The sequence below is a fragment of the Kryptolebias marmoratus genome, unplaced genomic scaffold, assembly GCF_001649575.2.
Source record: "Kryptolebias marmoratus isolate JLee-2015 unplaced genomic scaffold, ASM164957v2 Scaffold38, whole genome shotgun sequence".
Taxonomy (NCBI): domain Eukaryota; kingdom Metazoa; phylum Chordata; class Actinopteri; order Cyprinodontiformes; family Rivulidae; genus Kryptolebias; species Kryptolebias marmoratus.
In genome coordinates, this window is record NW_023665772.1 from 47,079 (window position 1) to 69,983 (window position 22,905).

The 22,905-nt window shown below is 38.3% G+C and overlaps 3 protein-coding genes across 5 annotated transcripts in view; all 3 read left to right on the forward strand.

The window, feature by feature from the left end:
- LOC108251378 (deleted in malignant brain tumors 1 protein-like) overlaps window positions 1-7,075 on the forward strand; it is a 9,228-nt gene extending 2,153 nt beyond the window's left edge. Inside the window, exons 2-6 of one of the 3 annotated variants that reach the window (XM_017441655.3) lie at window positions 1,017-1,328; window positions 3,109-3,417; window positions 4,969-5,277; window positions 5,555-5,646; window positions 6,571-7,075. In XM_017441655.3, the coding sequence (XP_017297144.1) occupies window positions 1,017-1,328; window positions 3,109-3,417; window positions 4,969-5,277; window positions 5,555-5,646; window positions 6,571-6,693 (1,145 nt within the window). In that variant the 3' untranslated portion in view covers window positions 6,694-7,075. The other 2 variants (XM_037974402.1, XM_037974401.1) reach the window with 2 other exon arrangements.
- An 8,356-nt stretch (window positions 7,076-15,431) lies between these two features.
- LOC108251379 (scavenger receptor cysteine-rich domain-containing group B protein-like) lies at window positions 15,432-18,418 on the forward strand. Its single transcript, XM_037974406.1, has 5 exons — window positions 15,432-15,471; window positions 16,603-16,911; window positions 17,069-17,377; window positions 17,643-17,734; window positions 18,192-18,418. Exons 1-5 carry the CDS (start codon window positions 15,432-15,434, stop codon window positions 18,294-18,296), a joined length of 855 nt encoding a protein of 284 aa, XP_037830334.1. The 3' UTR covers window positions 18,297-18,418.
- A 2,170-nt stretch (window positions 18,419-20,588) lies between these two features.
- On the forward strand, window positions 20,589-21,786 carry LOC112449976 (scavenger receptor cysteine-rich type 1 protein M130-like). Its single transcript, XM_025002981.2, has 3 exons — window positions 20,589-20,987; window positions 21,071-21,183; window positions 21,678-21,786. Exons 1-3 carry the CDS (start codon window positions 20,654-20,656, stop codon window positions 21,777-21,779), a joined length of 549 nt encoding a protein of 182 aa, XP_024858749.1. The 5' UTR covers window positions 20,589-20,653; the 3' UTR covers window positions 21,780-21,786.
- The last annotated feature ends 1,119 nt before the right edge of the window (window positions 21,787-22,905 follow it).

Genomic DNA, 22,905 nt, shown 5'->3' on the forward strand with positions numbered 1-22,905 from the left:
GTGTGTGTGTCTTTATGTATACACGAGTGTGTGTGTGTGTCTTTATGTATAGACGTGTGTGTGTGTGTGTCTTTATGTATACACGAGTGTGTGTGTGTGTCTTTATGTATAGACGTGTGTGTGTGTGTGTGTTTTCCTCACTTCAGACTCGTGGTCTTGGAGCTTCAGGGTTTCCTTCAGGGTCTTCGTTCTCCTCTGGGCTGCTCCTGCAGGGTCACAGGAAACATGCCCGTTTGGGCTTCTCTTCTTGACTTGCAGCCTCTGTGACTGAACCACATTCAAACAGTTAAAAACAGAATTAGTTTGGTAAACAATCGGCATAAAACCTTTTTTCTAATTAAGATCAGCTGATTAATGCCTGGCATGGCAGCAGAATTTGTTTGGATTTCCTTAAAGCCCTCCTTTTCCCAGACCTGCTTCCTGATCTGAAAACTGGTTTACATCATGTTTGCATTGCTAATTATTCACCGCTCTGACCTGCTGTAGTGTGAATTCGATGGATGAAGTCTTGATGCAGTCATGATTTGTGATTTTTCTGCTGTTGTTTGTTTTGTTCTTGCCGTCCCTCAGTCAGTCCTGTTCCTCAGCTGTTACCACTTACCTCATCACTCATGCCTGTTTTAAGTCTTAGTTTTCGCTCCATCTTCAGTCGGTCATACTGTTTGTCTCCAGGATGTTCCCCTTGTGTTCCTCATGACTTACTTCTCTCATTTATTTTGTTTGCTGCCCTGTCAGCTTTTTGTTTTTGTAATTATATCATTGAAATGACTGAATTAAATATATATTATATTCAACACATTTAACTACAATCAAGACTTTAAAATCTCGTTTTTAGGGGGTTCGTCTCTGTTCATTAGGATGATATTAATATATTAATGTGATGTGTTTTAATCAGCTGTATGGATAAATCCAACAGTCATTGAGTCACTGGATGAGATCAAATTCATGCTCACTGTGATTGAGCTTGTAAAGGATTTTGTACATATGCATATTTTTGTTTTGTGCCTCTCTTACAGTGGATGCTCAGATCCGAATCGTCGGTCCCACTAACTGCTCTGGAAGAGTTGAAGTTTTCTACTCAAGGGTTTGGGGGACAGTCTGTGACGACGGCTGGGACATAAAAGATGTCTCTGTGGTCTGCAGACAGGTGGGCTGTAGCCCCCCATTCGATGGCCCAGGCTTAGCATTCTTTGGTGTAGGAATTGGGCCAATCTGGCTGGATGATGTGAGCTGCTCAGGGAGTGAAAGCAGTCTGGACAGTTGTTCCCACAGCACAGTTGGGATACATAACTGTGTACATGATGAGGATGCTGGTGTTGTTTGTGAAGGTAAGGAAACATTTATTTGACTTGATAATGCGGCTGTTAATCTTCTGACTTCTGGCTGTGTGTGTATATTTGTGTGTCGGTGTCTTTTTAGGACTTTTTCTTGTAGACCCACACCTTGTTAGGAACTGTCTTTCTTTATTTAGACCAACGCCAGGTCCTGTTGCTGTGGAACATCATTTTTGGGATAGGGCTTTAGTTACGGTCAAAGGTTTGATTTTGGTTTAGGTTAGGGTTAGGCACATACTGGTGACAGACTGAAATCTTTCAACAGCAGCAACATCAACACCCCATCTGCCCACATTTACAGTCACTGACAAACATAAGACAGGTGTGTTCATGTGTCCTCTTCAGCAGGGAGTCCTTACAGGCGATGTAGGATTTCAGTCCATTACAGCGACGTGTGTCGGTTGCTGGTTGTCTCAGGACAGAGGAGATTTTGGCTCTGCCTTTTTGCAAGGAATTCACTCACATCAAGATTCAAGTAGACAGACTTTCAAACCAAACAGGAAGATAAGCCTGGTTCTCCTGCTTGGACACTAGGCCCTCTGCCTCTAATCATTGTAGCAGATTACTAACGGGGTACTCGGTACCTGTGGCTTGGGCTGTGGTAGCTCAGTGGTCAGGGCCACAGTCTTGTAATCTTGAAGCTGCAGGTTCAAGTCCAGGTTGTGGCAGGAAGGGTGTCTGGCGTCAAACAATTACCAAATGTTTTGTGCAAAGTTTGCTTGCTGTGGTGACCTCTGACAAAGGGAGCAGCTGAAAGGAAAACAACACCTTGGTAACTTTCAGATCATTAACCAGCTCCTCCTGTAGTTTTAGGCGGATCCTTCACCTTTCTCATCCTCACCCCAGCTCTTTTATGTAACGTGTTTGAGTCAATATTGTCTCCTCCAACAAAATCAAAGTACCATCAGAATTAGAGAGCATTCATTTCTTTAAAGGGAGAAAACTAGAAAATCAGCAGAACCTGTTTAGTGTTGACATGGTTGATGAATCCCAGCTCTGACCTTTGGTCCCATGATTGGAAGTGCTGTCGTCCATGTTTAGGTCTAACTAATCAAAATGCCATCAGATGAGTTATAAGGATCATAAAAATAAATTAATGAACTCAAGTGCAGTTCAAAATGTGGGAAGTTTGTCTTTGTGTACCATTATCCTTATAAGGTCAAATGAAGGCATGTTTTTTTTTTGATTGTTGTTTTTTGTTGTTGTTTATGTTTTGTAAAATATACTTGCATGAAATTACTGTACACTGAAGACTGAGAACCTTCACCAGGTTTTATACCATAAAAACTCCAGCAGGATGTTTCAAGATAGTTTTTTTTAACTAATAATGATTTTCTGCCTCCCTACCAACAGCAGCCAAGGCTTGAAGCACTCATGTTTCTATTCTGTCCATGAGATTATTGGATTCATAAATGTGAGACTTTATAGTGTTGTTTGTGAAAAATGATCAAAACCTGCATAAGGCATTGACTGTGATTGAGATAAAGTGTTTAAATTATGTTTCTCAAACAAAAGATGTCCATGTCCGACTCTCTGGTCCCACTAACTGTTAGTTTAAACAACCAAGACTTCAAAAACATCAAAATAGTCACGTTTTTAGGCCTCCCTATCTTTATGACATTTCTAATTATAACTGTGACAATTATTAATAGTTTTTATTGAACTCTGTTGAATCCAAAAAAGTTATTAACTTTGGTTGTGAAAAGACTGGGATGATCAAAGATCACTTTAAGCTCAGAAAATCTTATTTTTTGATTTATGTGTCACACACCAGCTTTCCAGATCAGACTCTCTGGTCCCTCTAACTGCTCTGGAAGAGTTGAGGTCTACTACGGTGGGACCTGGGGGACAGTCTGTGATGGCAGCTGGGACATAAATGATGCTAAAGCAGTCTGTAGGGAGGTGGGCTGTGACCCGGCATTTGATGCTCCGACCCAGGCGCTCTTTGGTGAAGGAACTGGACCAGTCTGGTTGGATAATGTGGACTGTTCAGGAAGTGAAAACAGTCTGTCCGATTGTCCCAGCAGTGGATTTGGAAATCAAAGCTGCGCACATAGTCAAGATGCTGGTGTCGTTTGTGAAGGTAGGAAGACGTTTACTCACAAATCACTGTGTGTGCAGTCCTCCATGTTGCCTGTTTCTTTGTACTTCGCTAACAACATCTTGAAGAGACATTTTAAAACCCCAGTCCAAGCAAAAGAAACTGATGCTTATTTTAGTAATCAGCAGAGATTGGTAGAAGGGTTCTCTGGAAGGTTCTACCTCAAACAGCGTTTGGCATTTGAAGGCTGGCACACATCTAAGTGACGAGGCAGAGGACTGTTACACTGCGGCAGGAGGCCTGGAACACAAGAGAAGAATTTATATTAAGTTGACAAGAAAACAGTCCTGAGGTATAAACCATATTTACCGGAGCCTGAGTGTGACTGGACTGACGATGACATTGGTCAGGCAGCCTGGAAGAAACGGCAGCATCTTCCCCAACAGGAGCATCCAGCTGAGCCATCGGGCATCTCTGGGTGGCAACAACAGAAGTCACGGAATGAGTTAAAAAATCAGAAATAACTAAATATTCACAGACTGATATCAGGTGAAGGTCTTCATTTTCTACCACAGAAACTTCAGCAGGATGTTTCCAGGATGGTAATATTCTTTTGAACTGACAAAGATTCATGTTTTTAGGTTTTAGAGTTGCTTTCTTGGTCATAAATATGACAATTCTTAATAGTTTTTGTTGAAATCTTTTAAATCCAGATAAGCCAAGACATTGCCCCTGACTGTTATAAGATGAAAAAACTGATATGGTCATAGACCACAAAGTCAGAAATTATATTTTTATATACACCAGCTTTCCAGATCAGACTCTCTGGTCCCACTAACTGCTCTGGAAGAGTTGAGGTCTACTACGGAGGGACCTGGGGGACAGTCTGTGATGGCAGCTGGGACATAAATGATGCTAAAGCAGTCTGCAGGGAGGTGGGCTGTGACCCGACATTTGATGCCCCGACCCAGGCGCTCTTTGGTGAAGGAACTGGACCAGTCTGGCTGAATAATGTGGACTGTTCAGGAAGTGAAAACAGTTTGTCTGAGTGTTCCCACAATGGATTTGTAAATCAAAACTGTTTACATGGTCAAGATGCTGGTGCCGTTTGTGAAGGTAGGAACATTTATTTGTCTTGATATCATGGCTGGCATTGGTTCAACTTCTGAGTTGGTTTAAAGTTCACATGACAGTTCCAGGAAACGAACATTACACATGAACAGAAAACGCTTGATTGATGAAGTATGTTTTATAATTAATCTACTCTGTTTTTTTGATGTTAACAGTAGTAGTGTTTTGTTTGTACCATGGCTTTGTCTAGGTAATTCTGTCCACAAAGCTCTCTGACTGCTTCTCTGCTTGTATGATGTAGTTGGACTATTTGTTCACATAAAGGTTTGGCACTGTGGTAACAAAGTCATCGGTGTAAAAGGCAGAAATGGAGATGATGTGTCTTCCATCTGATACACCCATCTAGGGTCCTCAACATTGCCGGGTGTCTCATACTTGGCCCAAGATGTTCTTGAGTGCTATTCCTGTCACTTTTATCGATAAAATATATCATTTTTTTGTCTTATGTGTCTGATCTATTAGATCTGAAGGTCCGACTCTCTGGTCCCACTAGCTGCTCTGGAAGAGTTGAGGTGTACTACGGTGGGGTCTGGGGGACGGTCTGTGATCAAGGCTTCGACATGAACGATGCTGAGGTGGTCTGCAGGGAGGTGGGCTGTGAGGCAGCTTATGGTGTCCGTTCTCAAGCCTACTTTGGTCAAGGAACTGGATCCATCTGGCTGTCTGATGTTGACTGTTTAGGAAGTGAGAATAATCTGTCGGATTGTTCCCACAGTGGATTTGGAAATAATCTGTGTGCACACATCAACGATGTTGGTGTTTATTGTGAAGGTAAAGAACCTTTTATATGCATTAATATTGTGCATTTTGTGTAATTTTTTCTTTATGTTTAAAACTGCTTGTGATTATTTAAATTGCATACTAACCCAGATAAGAACCCTCGAGAAGAAACCACCTTTTCAAGTTTTCAACTTTGTTTTGAGATGAGAGTTTATTTTCTAATTTTGAATCAGGAATTTTGTGATAATATTTACTATATAAAGGTTTTTTAAAAAGATGCTTTAATATCCACTCATTCAGTGTTTGACACTTATTTTGTTTTTTGAAGCCATTTTTAAGAAAGTGGTGAAACTGAAGGTGGTGCAAACCTCCACCGTGGATCTGAATGAGGCTGCTGTTCAGGAAGACTTACTGAAACAGGTAAATCATAAAGAGTTTACGTTTATATAATTCCTGAAAGTTTCTGGACCTCTAACAAACATAAATGTGGAAGTCATAATAATGGGAAGCCTAAGGTTTAGTTTTGTATATTTTCAGAAAAAAATGTTTTTAAATATATTTTCCAGGTGTAGAAATGTGCAGTAAACAAATAAAAAGTTTAAAAAAACTTTGATTTTTCTACTCTATTACTGACTTTTTAATGTTCTGTGAGTTTAGTTTTGTTTAATTTCTGTAGAGGTATTGTTTTATGTTTAGTAATTTGCATCACTTTCTTTTATTTTGAAATGTTGTATCCTCTTGTTCATTTAGTTTAGTTTCTCCTGTTTGTTTCACACATGTGCTGAGATGTAAAGATGGTGAGCAAAACGTCACCCCTAAAATCAGCACCTTTTATTGTAAAACACATTCTCTAATTTTAGAAATGAACAAACTATTTTCCATCTGTTGCAATTATATAATCAGTTTGTTAAATGGCTTGCACTTATATAGCGCTTTATCTAGTCCAAGGACCCCAAAGCGCTTTACACTACAGTCATTCACTCATTCACACACTGATGGCGGTAAGCTACACTGTAGCCACAGCTGCCCTGGGGCGGGCTGACAGAAGTGAGGCTGCCATCACACCGGCGCCACCGAGCCCTCTGACCACCACCAGTAGGCAAGGCGGGTGAAGTGTCTTGCCCAAGGACACAACAGCTGAGACAGCCGGAGCGGGGGCTTGGACCAGCAACCCTCCGATTACAGGACAAACCCCTACCTCCTGAGCCACTGCCGCCCATGTTAGCCATACATGATCTTCTATCATTCCAAATTAAATTAAAAAATCTGAACAAATTGCCACAACAGATTTAACTTTTTTCACTTTAATGAACTTTATGACACTAAGTTCTATTGTTTCTTCAGGTGACGGAGAATCTGAAGGACAATGGAGTGAATGAAGATGTTAAAGTGGAATGGGTGAAGCAGTCAGATGGAAAGATCTTCCAAGAGGACGAGATAAAGAAGAACGAAAATCTTTTTAAATGAAGATGAAAACCACTTTTAACTGTTTTCTGTCCTGTGTGTTTGTACTGACCTGTAGTTTTATGTTACTTACCATACACAGCTCATTAGGGAATTACATAAGCATTTAAACACACCTTATTACTATTCTGTTAAAATATTTTGTTCTGTATCTTGTAGCACAACTTTTAAGATTAAAACATGCAAATTGTAGGCCAAAAGGTGTGGCATGATCAGAAATAGTGTGTTGTGACTTTCGATAGTAGTACATCACACACCATAGATAAAAATTCACTAAATAAAAATATAAAATAAAAAATGTGTCATAGTTTGGTATTTTCAGTTTGTTGTTTTGATTATTGTCTTGTTTCGGTTTGAGTTATTGTTTCAGTTTAGTTTTTCCTGTTCATGTTTGCTGTCACTATTCACTCCTCCCCAGTCACTCTTTTGCCTTCCTGCCACGCCCATCTACACCTGTCTCTAGTCTGGTTAATTGCTTCACCTGTGTCCACTTTCCAATCACCTCCTGATTATAAAAACCTGTCCGTTTCTCCCACACACCACTGGATCATTCCGTTTTGTCTACTTGTGTCTTGCTCCTTGCCATGCCCTGACTCTCGTTTTGGATTTTGTCTTTGTTAGTTTTGCTGCCACGTCAGCCCTTTTGTTTTGACGGTTTTCTTTAAGTTAATAAATTAGTTTTCATCAGCTATGAGTCTGCGTTCTGGGTTCACCTCTGTCTCCACGTTTCTTGACAAAATGAAAGAAAATCAATGGGATTTGGGTGAAACGCATGTAAATAAACACATCCCTCTTTGCAGCTTTATAGCTTAGAGTATATAGAGTTTACTCTAAACATTAGTCTAAAGCTCACAGTTTAAAAGGGTCACAGAAACTTGGACTTTACATGACTAAACTGGCATTTTCATATCTTAACAGTTTTTACACAATTACGATTGAAGTTTTATGATTTTTACGGATTTGTCTACAAATGTACAAGTGAATGTTGAACTGGAGGTGCTGTGTGAATCTAGAAAAGCAATCATGTTAAGGCATCCTGAAAGCTCTGTATCGGGGGCGTCAGACTCCAGGCCTCGAGGGCCGCTGTCCTGGATGTTTTAGATGTTTCTGCTCCAACACACCTGATTCAAATTACCTCCTCACCAAATCATTAAGTTCTCCAGAAGTTATCCATTCAAACCAGGTGTTTTAAAGCAAGAACACAACTAAAACATGCAGGAGAGCGGCCTCCGAAGAACGGCGTTTGACACACGTTCTCTGTAGGAAACATTGTGCATCTGAGAGACAAAAGGTGCAAGCATACAGGGAGTAAGAGTCAAAGGTTTTGTATGTATGCACGTAAAAAGTCAACTCTATTGTCAATACAGAGAATGTAAATTACCTTTTTCCTCACATCCATCTTGCAAAACATGCAGAAAAGTAAAATTCAAAAGCAAGTAAAAACATTGAAAAGGAAAACTAAAAAACAAGATATACATTATGTATGTATGTATCTGGGCTTTTGTCTCTAGTGTGTATCCTGTGTTCCAAGCCAGACAATGTCAATAAAGTCCCAGTGCTACTGAATTCAGCCTACATTTATTAAATATATATAAACTTCCATGGTGCTACAAACGTGGTTGGTTTGTGGACTGGTTTAAAATGATTTGCATTTATATCACTTAGAGTCAAAACATACATATACATGCAGTGCAGCCATCTGTGCACGTTCTTCCTCTTATTGGCATCGTCCTCCAGCTACACACACACATGCACAAAAATACACACGTTCTGGTACTTGTCACTAATTAGGACAGAAGTCGCAAATCTGGAACCACACACTCATTCTGGTATATACCACTAGTGAAGACCAAGTGAAAAACAAGTGCATAAAGGGACAGTTCACACACACATGTTGTACAACTTTCCATGGCTTTATAAATAACTTCACAATTTGATAAAATGTCATTCATTAAGTCAAGACGGAAGCTACTCTGGTAAACATAATTCAAAATTAGCGAAACTTACAGGATGTTAAAAAGATATCAAATAAATGGAGCCATTGATCCATCCATCCATTTCCTTTTGCTGGTTTCATCTTTTCGGGTCGTGGGGGAGCTGGTGCCTGTCTCCAGGGGTCATGGAGCGAAAGGTGGGGACATCCTGGACAAGTCGCAAGTTCATCACAGGGACAGAATCAACAATACTTTATGCATTTAAACTTACTTCTTTTCAAAACGTTTCTGTGTTTAACACACCAGTTTTAACTATCAGGCATTATTTCAGTGTTTCTGCATTGTTTTATCTTGTTTATCTCATTTGTTGTTTTTACATACTTATATTTTAGATTGTTTTACTATATTTTATTTTGTAATGTAGGCTTTAAAATGTGCTACATAAATAAAAATTCATAACAAGTTCATAACATTTATAAATTTTATATTTAAACTTTGTAAAGGAAGAATGATTTTAGTTTTATTGATTTGACATATTCATTTCAAAGCATTACAAAAAATAAGAAATGTGAACACTACAAATAAACATTTTTGAAGTGGATTAATAAAAATACACAAAAATTGAAAACTGAGAATGTTTTTTTACTTGAATATAAGACCACACTTTTGCACAAGAAAGCAGAAAAATTCCAGTAATGTCATTTTAGCTCAGGATGAATCTATCATCAGATATCATCATGAAAGAGGATTTATTTTCTTACCTTTGCTGTTATCAGAGGAACAGGAGGAAACAAATTTGCTGACAGCTCTGAAGGGATTAAATCATCAGGTGGTTTTGCATCCTGTCCTGTTGTTGCTGATTGACTCCACAGCTTCAACACATGAATAATGTGATCAGGTGGAACTCCTCCCTGCTGCATGGGGAGGAGAGTTTTAACACCACCGGTGATCCGCCTCCACCACACCAACTTAACTTAAATTTTCTTTTTTCTTTTCATTATGATCTCACTGTGCAGTGATATGAAACACACCAGTAACTGTAACTTGAAATAATTTACTTTGCCATTCAAGGGATGCACATTAGTATAAAAAGCCATGTTAAATTCAGTTTATATCTCTCCTCTTTGAAAACAGGATGTCTTCAGTCTTCCACACACTGCTGAAGATTTCTTTTGATCTCCGACTCTTGATCAAACATTTTTTAAATTTTACTTAAACTACATATGCAATTGGGGTTGAAAAAATTCTACCAAAAAATAAAATAAAAAAACCATAAAGAAACTTCTTTGCACTAAAAATATTTTTGTCTTTGTATTCCTAAAAACCCTACTACTTTTTAATATAATTTGCCTGATGCAATTACAGTAAACTGGTAATGTTAGTTGCTTCATTAAACATTTAAATTTTAAGATTTATTGTAGTTGCACCTCTGAGGCTGTAAATCCTGCCAGTACAACACTTAAAAAATACTGGTTTAAAAAATGCTTATTTTTACAACAATATTGTGTAGTGAAAAGGCAGCAAAATGGATCAACAAATATTCAGTTATTTGACAGATTTTTTTTCTTTATACAAACTACAAAAACTCACAGTAGACTCAATGTATCTCTTAGATTTTTTTCTTATTCATTCAGTTCAGGAATTTGTAGATGGAAAATTCAAATTTATAATGATAAGAAATAACAACCACATGTGTTTTACATTAAATTGTATTAGTCATATACTGTGAAAACTTCAACAGTATTATTTATGTGACTGCAGTTTTCCATCATTGCTGGGTGCTCTATGAATGCTGAGGCTTCTTCAGTCAAATTAGTCATTTGTCATTTAAAATTGGTTTGAAATGTTTTTTTTGTGAGTCTGCCTGTCAAAATAAACATTAGCTACCTAAAATGCAAATATGCCATGTAAACCTTCTGCATGTTGTTGTAGAAAGTGAGATAAGCTGAAAATCTGCAGTCATACTGACAGAGAGAAACTAGGAACAAACAGGGATGGAGAAAGTTCTTCTGTTCATCCTCGCTGCATCAGGTAAGAACTTATTAGAGATTAATCTGTCATGTAATATTCATACAGCTACAATGTATACAGCTAGATAACAGATTAAATTTCTTGCTTGTATTCATGTTTTAAATCACATCTTGTCTGAAAACCAGTACAGATGTCAGGTAAGCAAACAGATATGCACTGAAAAGGTTTACATGAAAAAATAGCTGTTTCAAAATTTATTTTAGCCTCTTAAATGAATGTTATGATGCTGACATACACACATACACATACACACAACATACATACATGCACATTTTTATATATATATATATATATATATATATATATATATATATATATAGACACATTTGAGCTGTGTAGATTGCCAAGGCTTGATTACTTGATTAGTTGCAGTTCGTATTATCAATTTAATATATACAACTTGTCACTAAAGTTTTCTAAATCCCTCCTTCTTACAACCTTGAATCCTTTTCTGAGCAGCAGTGAAACAAATATTTGCATCTCAGTCGTGCACTGCTCACACTTGCTGGTAGAGCAGTGCAAACTGATTGAATGTGCTGTGCACAAGTCTTCAATCATTCCTAATTGCTTTATATTTACAGTCCTTACCAAAGTAATTAATTTATTATTCAGACAAAAATAATTTAAAACATTGTATGAGTATGAGCACAAATAAAATAAAATAAAATATTCAATAATAATATGACTATTCCAATCAGAAATATATGTTTTTTAAAGTAAGACAAGTAATCATCTCTGACTGAGACAAAAGAGGTTATATTATGATTAAATATTGGTTTGAACACTGAAAAGCATATTTTTATGATGTGTGCCATACAGTGGGTGCTCAGGTCAGACTTGTTGGACAGACTAGCTGCTCTGGAAGAGTTGAAGTCTATTATAATGGCACCTGGGGGACAGTCTGTGATGACAGCTGGGACATAAACGATGCTACAGTGGTCTGTAGGGAGGTGGGCTGTGACCCGGCATTTGATGCTCCAACCCAGGCGCTCTTTGGTGAAGGAACTGGACCAGTCTGGTTGGATAATGTGGACTGTTCAGGGAATGAAAGCAGTCTGTCTGATTGTCCCAGCAGTGGATTTGGAAATCAAAGCTGTTCACACAGTCAAGAAGCAGGTGTTGTTTGTGAAGGTAAGGAGACGTTTATTTGACTAGACGTTGCAGAAGGTGTTGTTTCAATGTCTGTTTCTTTTAGAAACTTCAAAATGCAAATTACTGGGGGTTTGAGCTTGAGTAAATTTGTTGCTACTTGAACATTTTGAATTTTTTAAAAATGATTTTTTTTATATTCTGGCAGATTAAACATGGGGTACACTGTTAGATTGTCTCACCCCAAAAATGTAGTCACATTAGTTCAGAAATGTTTAAAAGGAAAATAACTCAAGTATCAAATCCTAATACATGATTAATCCAAGTTTTTAAACTGAATATATATATATATATATATATATATATATATATATATATATATATATATATATATATATATATATATATATATATATATATTGATGTATAATAACAGATAATATAAAATGTATAAATTAAACTCCCCACACCTGGTTTTATCTCTTTTAGGTGGGAGTAAACCCTCCTTTTCCCAGTAATTCAAACCATGTTCAGTCACTGTGTACACGGTCCTCACCGCTGCCTTTTTGGTACTTCATCAGGGAGCTTCAACTATAAGATTTATAGCCTGTCTGCTTTAAAATCTTTGCCTGACAGAGACTTTGCTGATGTAGTATAATTATAATTATAATTATAAATCTTTTTGTGACATCTCAGCCATGACCTTTGACAAGAAAACCTCACACTTCTGTAAAAACCTGACAGTTCCTCACCTCTTTTAGGACCTCTACCAGGAGTTTCTAGTTCAGTAATAAACTGTATTTCAACCTACATTTCTTAAAAGACATAATGGTACAGTTGGTTAATTATAGACCTAACTTTAATCCTGTAGAATCCCTGACATTAGGGAATGTACTCATGAGATCCTAATCGATTCAAGTAAAGCCAAACGTAGGTTGAAGCATTTTTTGTTCCCAAAGAATCCTTTGGAGCTCAAAGTATGTTTGTTTTATTTGTCTCATATTTTAGCTGTTCAGATCAGACTCTCTGGTCCTTCTAAATGCTCTGGAAGAGTTGAAGTCTACTACGGTGGGACCTGGGGGACAGTCTGTGATGGCAGCTGGGACATAAATGATGCTAAAGCAGTCTGTAGGGAGGTGGGCTGTGACCCGGCATTTGATGCTCCGACCCAGGCGCTCTTTGGTGAAGGAACTGGACCAGTCTGGCTGAATAATGTGGACTGTTCAGGAAGTGAAAACAGTCTGTCTGATTGTCTCAGCAGTGGATTTAAACATCAGAGCTGTTTACACAGTCAAGATGTGGGAGTCATTTGTGAAGGTAAGGAGACGTTTACTTGACTTGACAACATGGCTGATATTGTTTTATGATAAATAAAAACTGATGATATTTTGGATGATATGCAATATTTGTACAAAATAGTTTTAAGACTGTATGAATCCGATCCGATTATTTATCTCGCTCAGTCACCTCAGGGGATGAGTTATGGAGCCTGATGGCACAAGGTAGAACAGATGTTCTGTCTCGTTCCTTCAAGCACCTTGGGTAAACAAGGTAGATGGTGTTTTTGTTTATCTGTCGCTTTTTTTGTTTGTTTTTTGAGGAGATGGGAGTTACTGTTCTTGGTTGCCAACAGGTTTGGCTGCATTTTGTTTAAAACCATTTCCAGGGTGGTGAGCTTTGAAACTAACCTTAGACTGTTTATTTTATGAGGTTTTTCTTCACAAAGTTGTGAGAAAGTTTGTGTTTTCCTGTTTAAAATACTCTGTAATAAATTTTGATTTAAATTATTATTATTATGAAGCTGCACACTAACCCAGGATATAACTAAAAAACCCACAGGTTCTTATCAGTTCTAAGTTGATGGCCCTGGAGGACATCTTCTGGTTTCAGAATAAAGTTCTCATGTTGTGTCTTTTATTTGCAGCACTAAGTTTACTTGATCGACTGCTGTGTGGGTCAAAATGTTACCAGTTTCTTTTTGTTTCATTAAAAGAGCTTGAACAACACATTTTTATTATTATGGATTTGCAGTGGTCCCATCACTTTCATTACCAATTAATCATTGACTGCCTGCCACCATGACAGGCAGGTGATCATCTCATACCTGTCTGTGTCAGAGGTGGTAGATCTGGAGCACTTTATGGACTTGGGTTAATCTGAATCACTTGAGTCGTTGTGAATGTAAAATGTATGCTCACATCCTTATTTTAGTCAACCGGCCGCCCTTTGTGGTAGGATTTACAGAGAGAATGATGATCCATGCAGAGTCAGGTGGAAGTCAGAACAAGTTTTATTCTGGTGCTGTACCATCCAGCCTACCAGCATCAGGCAACAACAAAAAGAACCCCTCACAAGACATAATTACAGCCTTAAATAGTCAGAGCTGATAGTGGACTAAACCATTCCTCACAGGGACATTTACCAATTTACTACTTCCATCTGTAAAATACATTTTATTAAAATACCACTATATTCCCAGTTAATTTTTTATAAATATTTTATATTTTAAATCTACACCTAAGTATCATAAAATGCCATAAAACTATATGCCAACCCTCCCACACACACTTTTCCATGGCCCCTCCCGGAACCTATAAATGGTGTCTGAACCCCCAGGGAAGTATTTGTCCAAACACCCTGGAGAGGACGCAGAAAAGACAGGTGAGTTTTTAACTTTTAGCACCACTACACTTCTCCTGCACTCACACTTAACATGTTTTACACAAACATTTGCTTAAGTTTCTAAACAGTAGACCTTATTTCCTCTGACTAACAATTCTTTTCTTCTCACAGACAACCACCTCACTTCTTAATGAGGAGCAGCTGTGCAGAGCCTGGAACAAAAGGCTACATGCTAATTATTAAAATTCTCAATAAATATTTAATAAATAGTTAAAACTTCTTGTGTGCAAATGGTTCTTTATGTGCAAATTCATGCTTAAAGTGCAGTGCTAAACAAGGTGCTTGTTAAAGTGCTAGTTAAAGTGCAAAGGTGCTCTTAAAGTGCTATACAGTTTACGTTTATAAAAAATAGTCCCAGTAATGAAGACCTCTTCATTACACCAACTCTCAGTCGGGTAAAAACTTACCTGAGTCTGCAGCGTTTCCAGTGTTTTCAACCTGAATGAGTGACCTGACTCACCTGAGTCAGCAGCTTTTCTGGGGATTCAGCTTTTTTTGTTTGTTTGTTTGGTGAGGCTGCTAACTCTCAGACTTGTCGACAGTCTGCCAGAGGACATGAAAGATCTGGGTTAATTGAGACCTCGGACTCATGAGTCCTGGTTTAGAGCAAGAATTTAAATAATTAACCCGGGTTCGTCAGTAACTGACTCACTCCAGTGTGAGCTTATCTGAAAATATCTCATGAGCCACCAGACAGATTTTAATGGAACTCCCAGAAAGTTATTATTGGATGGACAACTAATTAACTTTGGAGTCAATGTGATTCAAGATGGCCACCACACCTAATTGACCTGAGCAAACACAAAAATGATTTGTCGATTTGTTTAAAAACTATTTGAAAGTTCTGGTGTACCATTCTATTTAAGTTGGAGCAAGTTATTTTCTGCCCTGTAAAATATTTTTATATTGAGAATTTTTTTAAGCTTAGATATAAAATTTGCATTTTAAAAGTCAGATCAGAACAAAAATAAACAAACTTCAGTGCAGCTGACTTGATTGTAGAACATGCAGTGGACTCCTGCACGCCCCCCTCAGTCAGCCAGAGGTACGACTTTTTCTAAGTGGTCAAAAGAGTAAGACTAAATTTAAAGGATTTGTGGTTTATGGGATGGAAAATCATATAATACAAATATCTACAAACATTACATTGGTGACATACTGTGAGAAATAAAAAGGAATCAATGTGAGAATGGTCAGCCTGGTTTGTGATAAATTAGAATGGGCGCTCCGAGACGAGGTTACTTTAAGCTCAACAATCATATTTTTGTTTTCTGTATCTCATATTGTAGCTGTTCAGGTCCGACTGTCTGGTCCCACTAACTGCTCTGGAAGAGTTGAGGTCTACTACGGTGGGACCTGGGGGACAGTCTGTGATGGCAGCTGGGACATAAATGATGCTAAAGCAGTCTGTAGGGAGGTGGGCTGTGACCCGGCATTTGATGCTCCGACCCAGGCGCTCTTTGGTGAAGGAACTGGACCAGTCTGGTTGGATAATGTGGACTGTTCAGGAAGTGAAAACAGTCTGTCCGATTGTCCCAGCAGTGGATTTAGATATCAGAGCTGTGCACATAGTCAAGATGCTGGTGCTGTTTGTGACGGTAAGGAGACGTTTAATTACCCTAATAGCAGCTGCCGTACACATCTGCACCTGTCCTGAGTAATCAGTCACCTTCGTCCACTTTCCAATCACCTGTTCCTCTGCTTCACGTCCTCACTGGTTCATTGTTGCTAACATTCAATGTCTGGCTTCCTTTTTTTTTGTTGTTTAGTTTTTGCTGCCATGTCAGCCTTTTTGTTTTTGTTATTTACAGTAAATTAAATCCTCTCACCACTTGCCTGACGCAGCCTGGAAGAGACTTGCTGATGTAGTAAAATTTATCCTGTGTACTTGTAAAAATCATAAAATGATATCAGGTCAAAATTGGAAAAAAAAAAATAAATCCTTGCGTTTTTGTCATGTTGTAATATGTTAATTTGAACTAACAAAGATTTTATTCCTCCCTGCCAACACCAACATTTGTAAATCTCACATTTTTAGGTTTTCGTTCTTTCCATGTGACCATAAATGTGACAATTCTTAAAAAAACAATATGTAGGAAATCCAGACAAGGTAAAGTGATAAGACTGTGATGAGCTCAGAAAATCCTGCTTTTGATTTATGTGTTTCATACGCCAGCCTTCCAGGTCCGACTCTCTGGTCCCACTAACTGCTCTGGAAGGGTTGAGGTCTACTACGGAGGGGTCTGGGGGACAGTCTGCAGTAGCAACTGGGACATAAATGATGTGAAAGTGGTCTGCAGGGAGGTGGGCTGTGACCCGGCTTTTGATGCTCCCATTCAAGCGTTCTTTGGTGAAGGAACTGGACCAGTCTGGCTTGATAATCTGGGCTGCTCAGGGAATGAAAGCAGCCTTCCTGAATGTTCCCACAATGGATATCGATATCAAACCTGTTTGCATCTTCAAGATGCTGGTGCCATTTGTGAAGGTGAGACCGTGTTCTTGTCTCGATGCCACCAAGGTTCACAGACACTGAACTAACACCCAGAGGTTTGATTGATGAAGCATACAGCCCTAACTAGAAACTGTAGATTTTGCACAAATTTGGAGTCAGATCTTTTTGTCTTATGTGTCTGATCTATTAGATCTGAAGGTCCGACTCTCTGGTCCCACTAGCTGCTCTGGAAGAGTTGAGGTGTACTACGGTGGGGTCTGGGGGACGGTCTGTGATCAAGGCTTCGACATGAACGATGCTGAGGTGGTCTGCAGGGAGGTGGGCTGTGAGGCAGCTTATGGTGTCCGTTCTCAAGCCTACTTTGGTCAAGGAACTGGATCCATCTGGCTGTCTGATGTTGACTGTTTAGGAAGTGAGAAAAATCTGTCGGATTGTTCCCACAGTGGATTTGGAAATAATCTGTGTGCACACATCAACGATGTTGGTGTTTATTGTGAAGGTAAAGAACCTTTTATATGCATTAATATTTGGTACTTTTTAACTTCTGTGCATTTTGTGTACATTTGTTCATAACCGTGAATATTTTAATCTAATTGGCCACTAAGATGGAAAAAACAAATTTGTCTGAAAAAGAAACAACTTCGTTTTAAGACAAAACTGTATCTTTAGTGTAGGATTTTCAATTAAGTTGTGATAAACAGGCACTATATTCTGGATGCTTTAAATGTTTAATGATTGTATTTATGTCTTTTTTGTTTTTAAAGCCACTTTTAAAAAAGTGATAAAAATACAGGTTGTGCGAAACTCGACTGTGGATCTGAATAAGCCTGCTGTGGTGGAAGGCCTGCTGAGGCAGGTTGGTCAGTTTTAGGTTTTATGTATGTGCATGTATATATATATATATATATATATATATATATATATATATATATAGAGAGAGAGAGAGAGAGAGAGAGAGAGAGAGAGTCTGGATATGCATGTGGCTCAAATAAAACTTCAAGTTTGTTGAAGTTAGATAGATATTAGTTGATTTTGTTTTTTGTGAACTTGTCACCATTTGGTTTATTCATGGAGTCAAACTGAGTTTAAATGTTTTAACCGTTGGTATTTTAGTTTTCGATTATTAACCCATAAATAACTGCACACCTGTTTCCTTTCACAGCTGTGTTGTTACTCAGGTCTTACAACAGGTTGCCTACAGATGATAAAGTTTGTAGTTTAGCCTCGAACCCCCCTGATATTTTCTTTAACCAGGACAGAAACAAACCGATGTCTCGTTGAATATTTCTGACTCTAAGTTTTCCTGCTTTCAGCTCAACCAGAGTCTGATCGATCAGGGAGTGGATGAAGACGTTAAAGTGAAGTGGATGAAGCCGTCGAATGGGAAAATCTTCCAAAAGCGTGAAGGACCAAGATAAAGGAGGAAGAAACAACACAACTTAAATAAAGATAAAAATAGGTTTATAGTTTTCTTTAGTCATGTGGTTGGACTAATCTTTAATGATAATCATTTAGTTTCCTGGTTGTTAAACATGGTGGGAGGAGGTTGATTGAAATGATTTTAGACTCGTTTTTTTCTTCTTGATTAAAATGTTGTAGAATTCAACCTGGTTGAGTGTTTTGTTGCCTTTAAAATAGATGAACATTTCATTTTTTTCTTGTTTAAGAGCCTGTTGATGATGTTAAGATACACTGGAGTAAAAATCCAGCCCATAATATCCCAGATATGTCTTGTTTGGAGCATGGTTCAATGAAGAGAGCAATGCAGTGAAGCATAGTTAAACAGGAGTCATTATTTGGATCTCCTCTAATGAAGCCTGAAAGGAAGATTCATTATTTATTTATTTATTATTCATAAAAACAAGCAGTTAGTTTGTGACATCAGACCTTATAGGACAGAATAAATCCTTCAGATTATATTTAAATCTCTGCTCTTTGGAAAATCTGGAGGGATTTTAATAAAACTGGAGTCGCCTCCATGACTGATTCTTTTTTTTTGCTTCAACCCAGTTCAAGATGGCCGCCACAGCTAAACATCCCATGTGGCAGGGATTTTTCTAGTTATTTTATGATCATGAGACGTTCAGGGAGGTTAGATCTGTGTTACTGACCAACTGAATGGCCTCCTGACAGTTTTGACCTTGACTCATGTAAATAAAAGTGGTTTGAATTGCTTTGACTTGCCAATTTATCAGAGAGATTACATGTAGGAGGAAATGCAAATGGCTGCCATTGGTACATTTTGCATGTTTCTGTAAGAAGAAGAAGAGAATCTTCAGTGAGAATCTAAAGAAAGCAAACATGAAACTAATGAGGATGGAGAAAGTTCTTCTGTTCGTCATGTCTGCACCAGGCAAGCGCTTTTATTTCAATGAGTTACTAATTTCTGCTTTCTGTAACAAGCTGTGAGGCAGTAATCGTATCTCTGTCAGTGTGTGGGGGAGGGTCTGGGTTTCAAACCATCAACTGTTTGATTGGAGTATGATCTGACACAGGAAGTCAGTGACCTTTTTATTAATTTACTGAAAAACTGGACTGAATGTGCAGAGAGAAATATCTAAAACATCCTGAGGACTTGATGGATTAAAGTCAGAAACAAACATAACGACTTGCTAACCGAGGAGGTTTCTTGTTGTGTTGATCTTTACTAACGAGGCTTGGTGGAAATAAACCTGAACAGGTTTATTTCCACCTGGTTCTGTTGCAAATCAGTTAGAAGGAGTTTCCCTTCAAGCCACAACATTTAAATCACTAAAACTAACTTCAGAAAGTTTGTGCTCAAAGTTGCTGTTTTTATACGATTGTTTATTGGAAAACAAACTTTTCACTTTGTTGTGTTGGTATTTCCAAAAAGGAGACAAAATGTGAGGAAATAAATTCTTCATTTGTGTAAATTTCTTTAAAATAAGAAATAATTAGAACCGTATTTATTTATTTTGATTTAATTGACTGAAAATCCCAACACCTTAACAAGGAGTTCAGGAAAAATACCTGCAACTTTAAGCAGCTTTTTGTTTAGTTTATGAATTTGTGTTTGTTTTAAGGGACACAATGATAACAAGCTGCAGTTAAAGGGTTAAACTGTGTTCTCACCATCATGTGCATGGAGTAAAAATCTATGAAATACTTCATTTACTCTCTGCTCTGAGACGATAAGGAACAAAGATCTGAAACATGAAAAAACAAAGATTTCATTCTGATAGAGAAGAAGACTTCACTCCTGTCATGGAGTCAAGCCAGCAGTACTTCATGATGAAGCAGTACTTCATGATGAAGCAGTACTAAGTAGTAAAGAGAACGGATGAACGGAGCTGGGTGTTAGAACTTCCTCTGTTTCACTTTTATGGTCTCTTGAATTTGAACCACATTTGTTTACCTCATCAAAGAGGCGGTTGAGCTCGGTGTTTCCTGAGGGATCTGTTGTAAAACTCACCACAGGTTTGGCATAAACTCCCGCGTAGCGATCCTCCAACTTTTATTGCTGCTTTGCATCTGTAACTGTAATGGCTCCATCTGAACGGCTGATCTGTATCTATGAGCTGACAGGATGTTGTTTGATTTTTCAGACAGAACTTTTGGTTCGGCTGCATCTTTAAACACAACCATGTCATACAATGTGTACAGAACATTTTACAGTTTGATTTATAGCCTGACTTTAGGCTGGGTGCAGGAGCCATGTTGTGCTGTGAACACAGACGTCATGTAATCTTTATTAAACATATAGGTTCGTTAGGTTGTGTTCACAGTAAATGCTGACAAATCGGGTTTATTTCTCATGACTCGTGCAGCGGTCGCAGTGTTCGGCTTCATCCGAGTCGCTGGCCCCACTGAGTGTTCAGGAAGAGTTGAAGTCTTCAGCAAGGGGATCTGGGGGACAGTCTGTGATGAGGACTGGACCGTAAACGATACCACGGTGGTCTGCAGAAACCTGGGCTGTGAGTTCGAAGACACTCCTCCAACACCAGCACACTTTGAGCCGGGAGCCGGGCAGATCTGGATCGGTGAGGTGGAGTGTTCAGGAAGTGAAAGTCAGCTGACTGACTGCTCCCACAGCGGCTTTGGGAATAATATCTGTGATCATAGTCAGGATGTTGGTGTCATCTGTGATGGTGAGACATGTTTACCAGTATTCCTGTCATTAATGTCCTGGATTCATGGAACTGATGGAACATGTGTGCTGATAATGCTGCAGGTGTTGAACCGGCAGAGGAGCCTTTTACAGTCAGCGTGGTGAGACTGAAGCTGGTGAGAAGCGCCTCGCTGGACCTGAATGACCCTGGTGTCCTGGAAGACCTGCTGGACCAGGTTGGGTTTAATCTGTGGTCCAACTTACAAACCGTCCCGAAGGAGAAGAACTGGTCCAGTTTCAAAAGATAAATATTTATATTTAAACCAACTTCATATGCATTTGAATCTCACTCCCCTCCAAACTGAGGGTCTTTATTTGATTATTTCATTCATGTGACCCAAACATCTCTGCGAGACAGGAAAACAAAGACCCTAATGACCCTCAGGAGGGAGGGGAGGGGGATTAATCTGCATGTGAGTTGAGCTGCAGAAACAGATGCCATTTAAAGCTTGGAACTCCACAATCCAGTTTTAAATTGAGAAAGCTCCCAGGATGGGAAGAGAAAAGTCTTCAACTGCAGAACAGAAGTCCAGATGTTTTGTTTTTAAACTTTTAGGATTCGTTGTGTCTTTGATTCTTGATTCTCTCACTGATTCTTGTTTCTCTCAGTGACCTTTATTATTACCTTTATTATTATTGATCTTTATTCTAATAAATCTGATTGTTTCAGCTCACAGAGCAGCTGAAGGAACAGGGAGTGGACAGAGACGTCGGCCTCAGCTGGAAGCAACAGTCCAATGGAAAAATCTTCCTCAGCGATGAAACGGATTAAAGGAAGCTTGAGTAAAAACCAAATGTTGTTAAATGAAGTTCTCCTGATTCTGTTCATTTATTACACTGTATAAATATTCACAAATTAACCACAATATTAATGTAAATAGCTCAAAATAGACATAAAAATATTTAACATTGTTTTAGGAGGGACAGCTTTTTAAATTTAAAGATTTCCATACTGATTAGTTTATAGCATAAATGTAAGTGTTTATTATTAAAGTTAATATAAACACTGAGTGAATGTTCACGTTAAATAAAATGTTAAAAACTTTTTTAAAAATCAGCTGTAAATGTAATTAATTCTATAACATATCTACTACCATCAACTGTGACTGATTAACATTCAAAATGTGTTTTTCAGACATGTCAGCATCAAAACAATAAAATATACAAACAGTGTTTACAAAAAGCCACACTGTGAACTCCATAAAGCTTTATAGGTTTATGTTGCAACACAATAAACAGAAAAATCCACAGCTTTGTAAAATCTGAAGTGTGACATTTTCTTTTTCTTCAGAAGGATGTGCTCGCTTCAGCTCTTCGAAGAGGCGCTTTCTGTAGGACAAACAAACAACTCTGTTAGATGAAAGTTTGAAGGTCGTATCTGACCCAGCTGCTGGAAACTTTCCTCATGTAGTTAGAGTTTTAGTGGGTAAAAAGCAGGCTGATGTGGCCGGATGGAGGCAACAAAAGAGCAAGAACGTGGCTGCACGGCTCGCTGCTCGCTTGGTTGAAAATACTCAAAATGAAGTTAAACTGAAACAATTAATTAACCCACTTCAGGTTTGAGTTTCCAACAGACTCCAACAGTCACAGCCCAGTAAGATACTAAACCACAGCCCCAGGTTTGATATCATATAATTATTTACCTCTTCTTTAACGTCTTCAGAAGGATTTAAGTCAAGCTCCAACAAATAAAATAAACTGTGATTACTTGGCTGTAATATTTTCCTAACTGCTCAGTGGGAAAAATACTGTCTGGAATATTTTGTTTGTAGTGGTAGTATTACTAATAATATAGAAACATGACCCACAATCTACAGAAGAGGAGAAAAACACAAAGATGGATGGATGGATGGATGGATGGATGGATGGATGGATGGATGGATGGATGGATGGATGGA

What these genes read in the sequence shown, in the direction of transcription:
- LOC108251379 (XM_037974406.1), top strand. Translation starts at nt 15,432, where the DNA reads ATGCAGTGGACTCCTGCACGCCCCCCTCAGTCAGCCAGAG. An exon ending in TGTTGGTGTTTATTGTGAAG is followed by an intron (nt 17,378 to 17,642) that starts GTAAAGAACCTT and finishes TTGTTTTTAAAG; the next exon opens with CCACTTTTAAAAAAGTGATA. An exon ending in TGGAAGGCCTGCTGAGGCAG is followed by an intron (nt 17,735 to 18,191) that starts GTTGGTCAGTTT and finishes TCCTGCTTTCAG; the next exon opens with CTCAACCAGAGTCTGATCGA.
- LOC112449976 (XM_025002981.2), top strand. Translation starts at nt 20,654, where the DNA reads ATGACTCGTGCAGCGGTCGCAGTGTTCGGCTTCATCCGAGTCGCTGGC. An exon ending in TGTTGGTGTCATCTGTGATG is followed by an intron (nt 20,988 to 21,070) that starts GTGAGACATGTT and finishes ATAATGCTGCAG; the next exon opens with GTGTTGAACCGGCAGAGGAG. An exon ending in TGGAAGACCTGCTGGACCAG is followed by an intron (nt 21,184 to 21,677) that starts GTTGGGTTTAAT and finishes TGATTGTTTCAG; the next exon opens with CTCACAGAGCAGCTGAAGGA.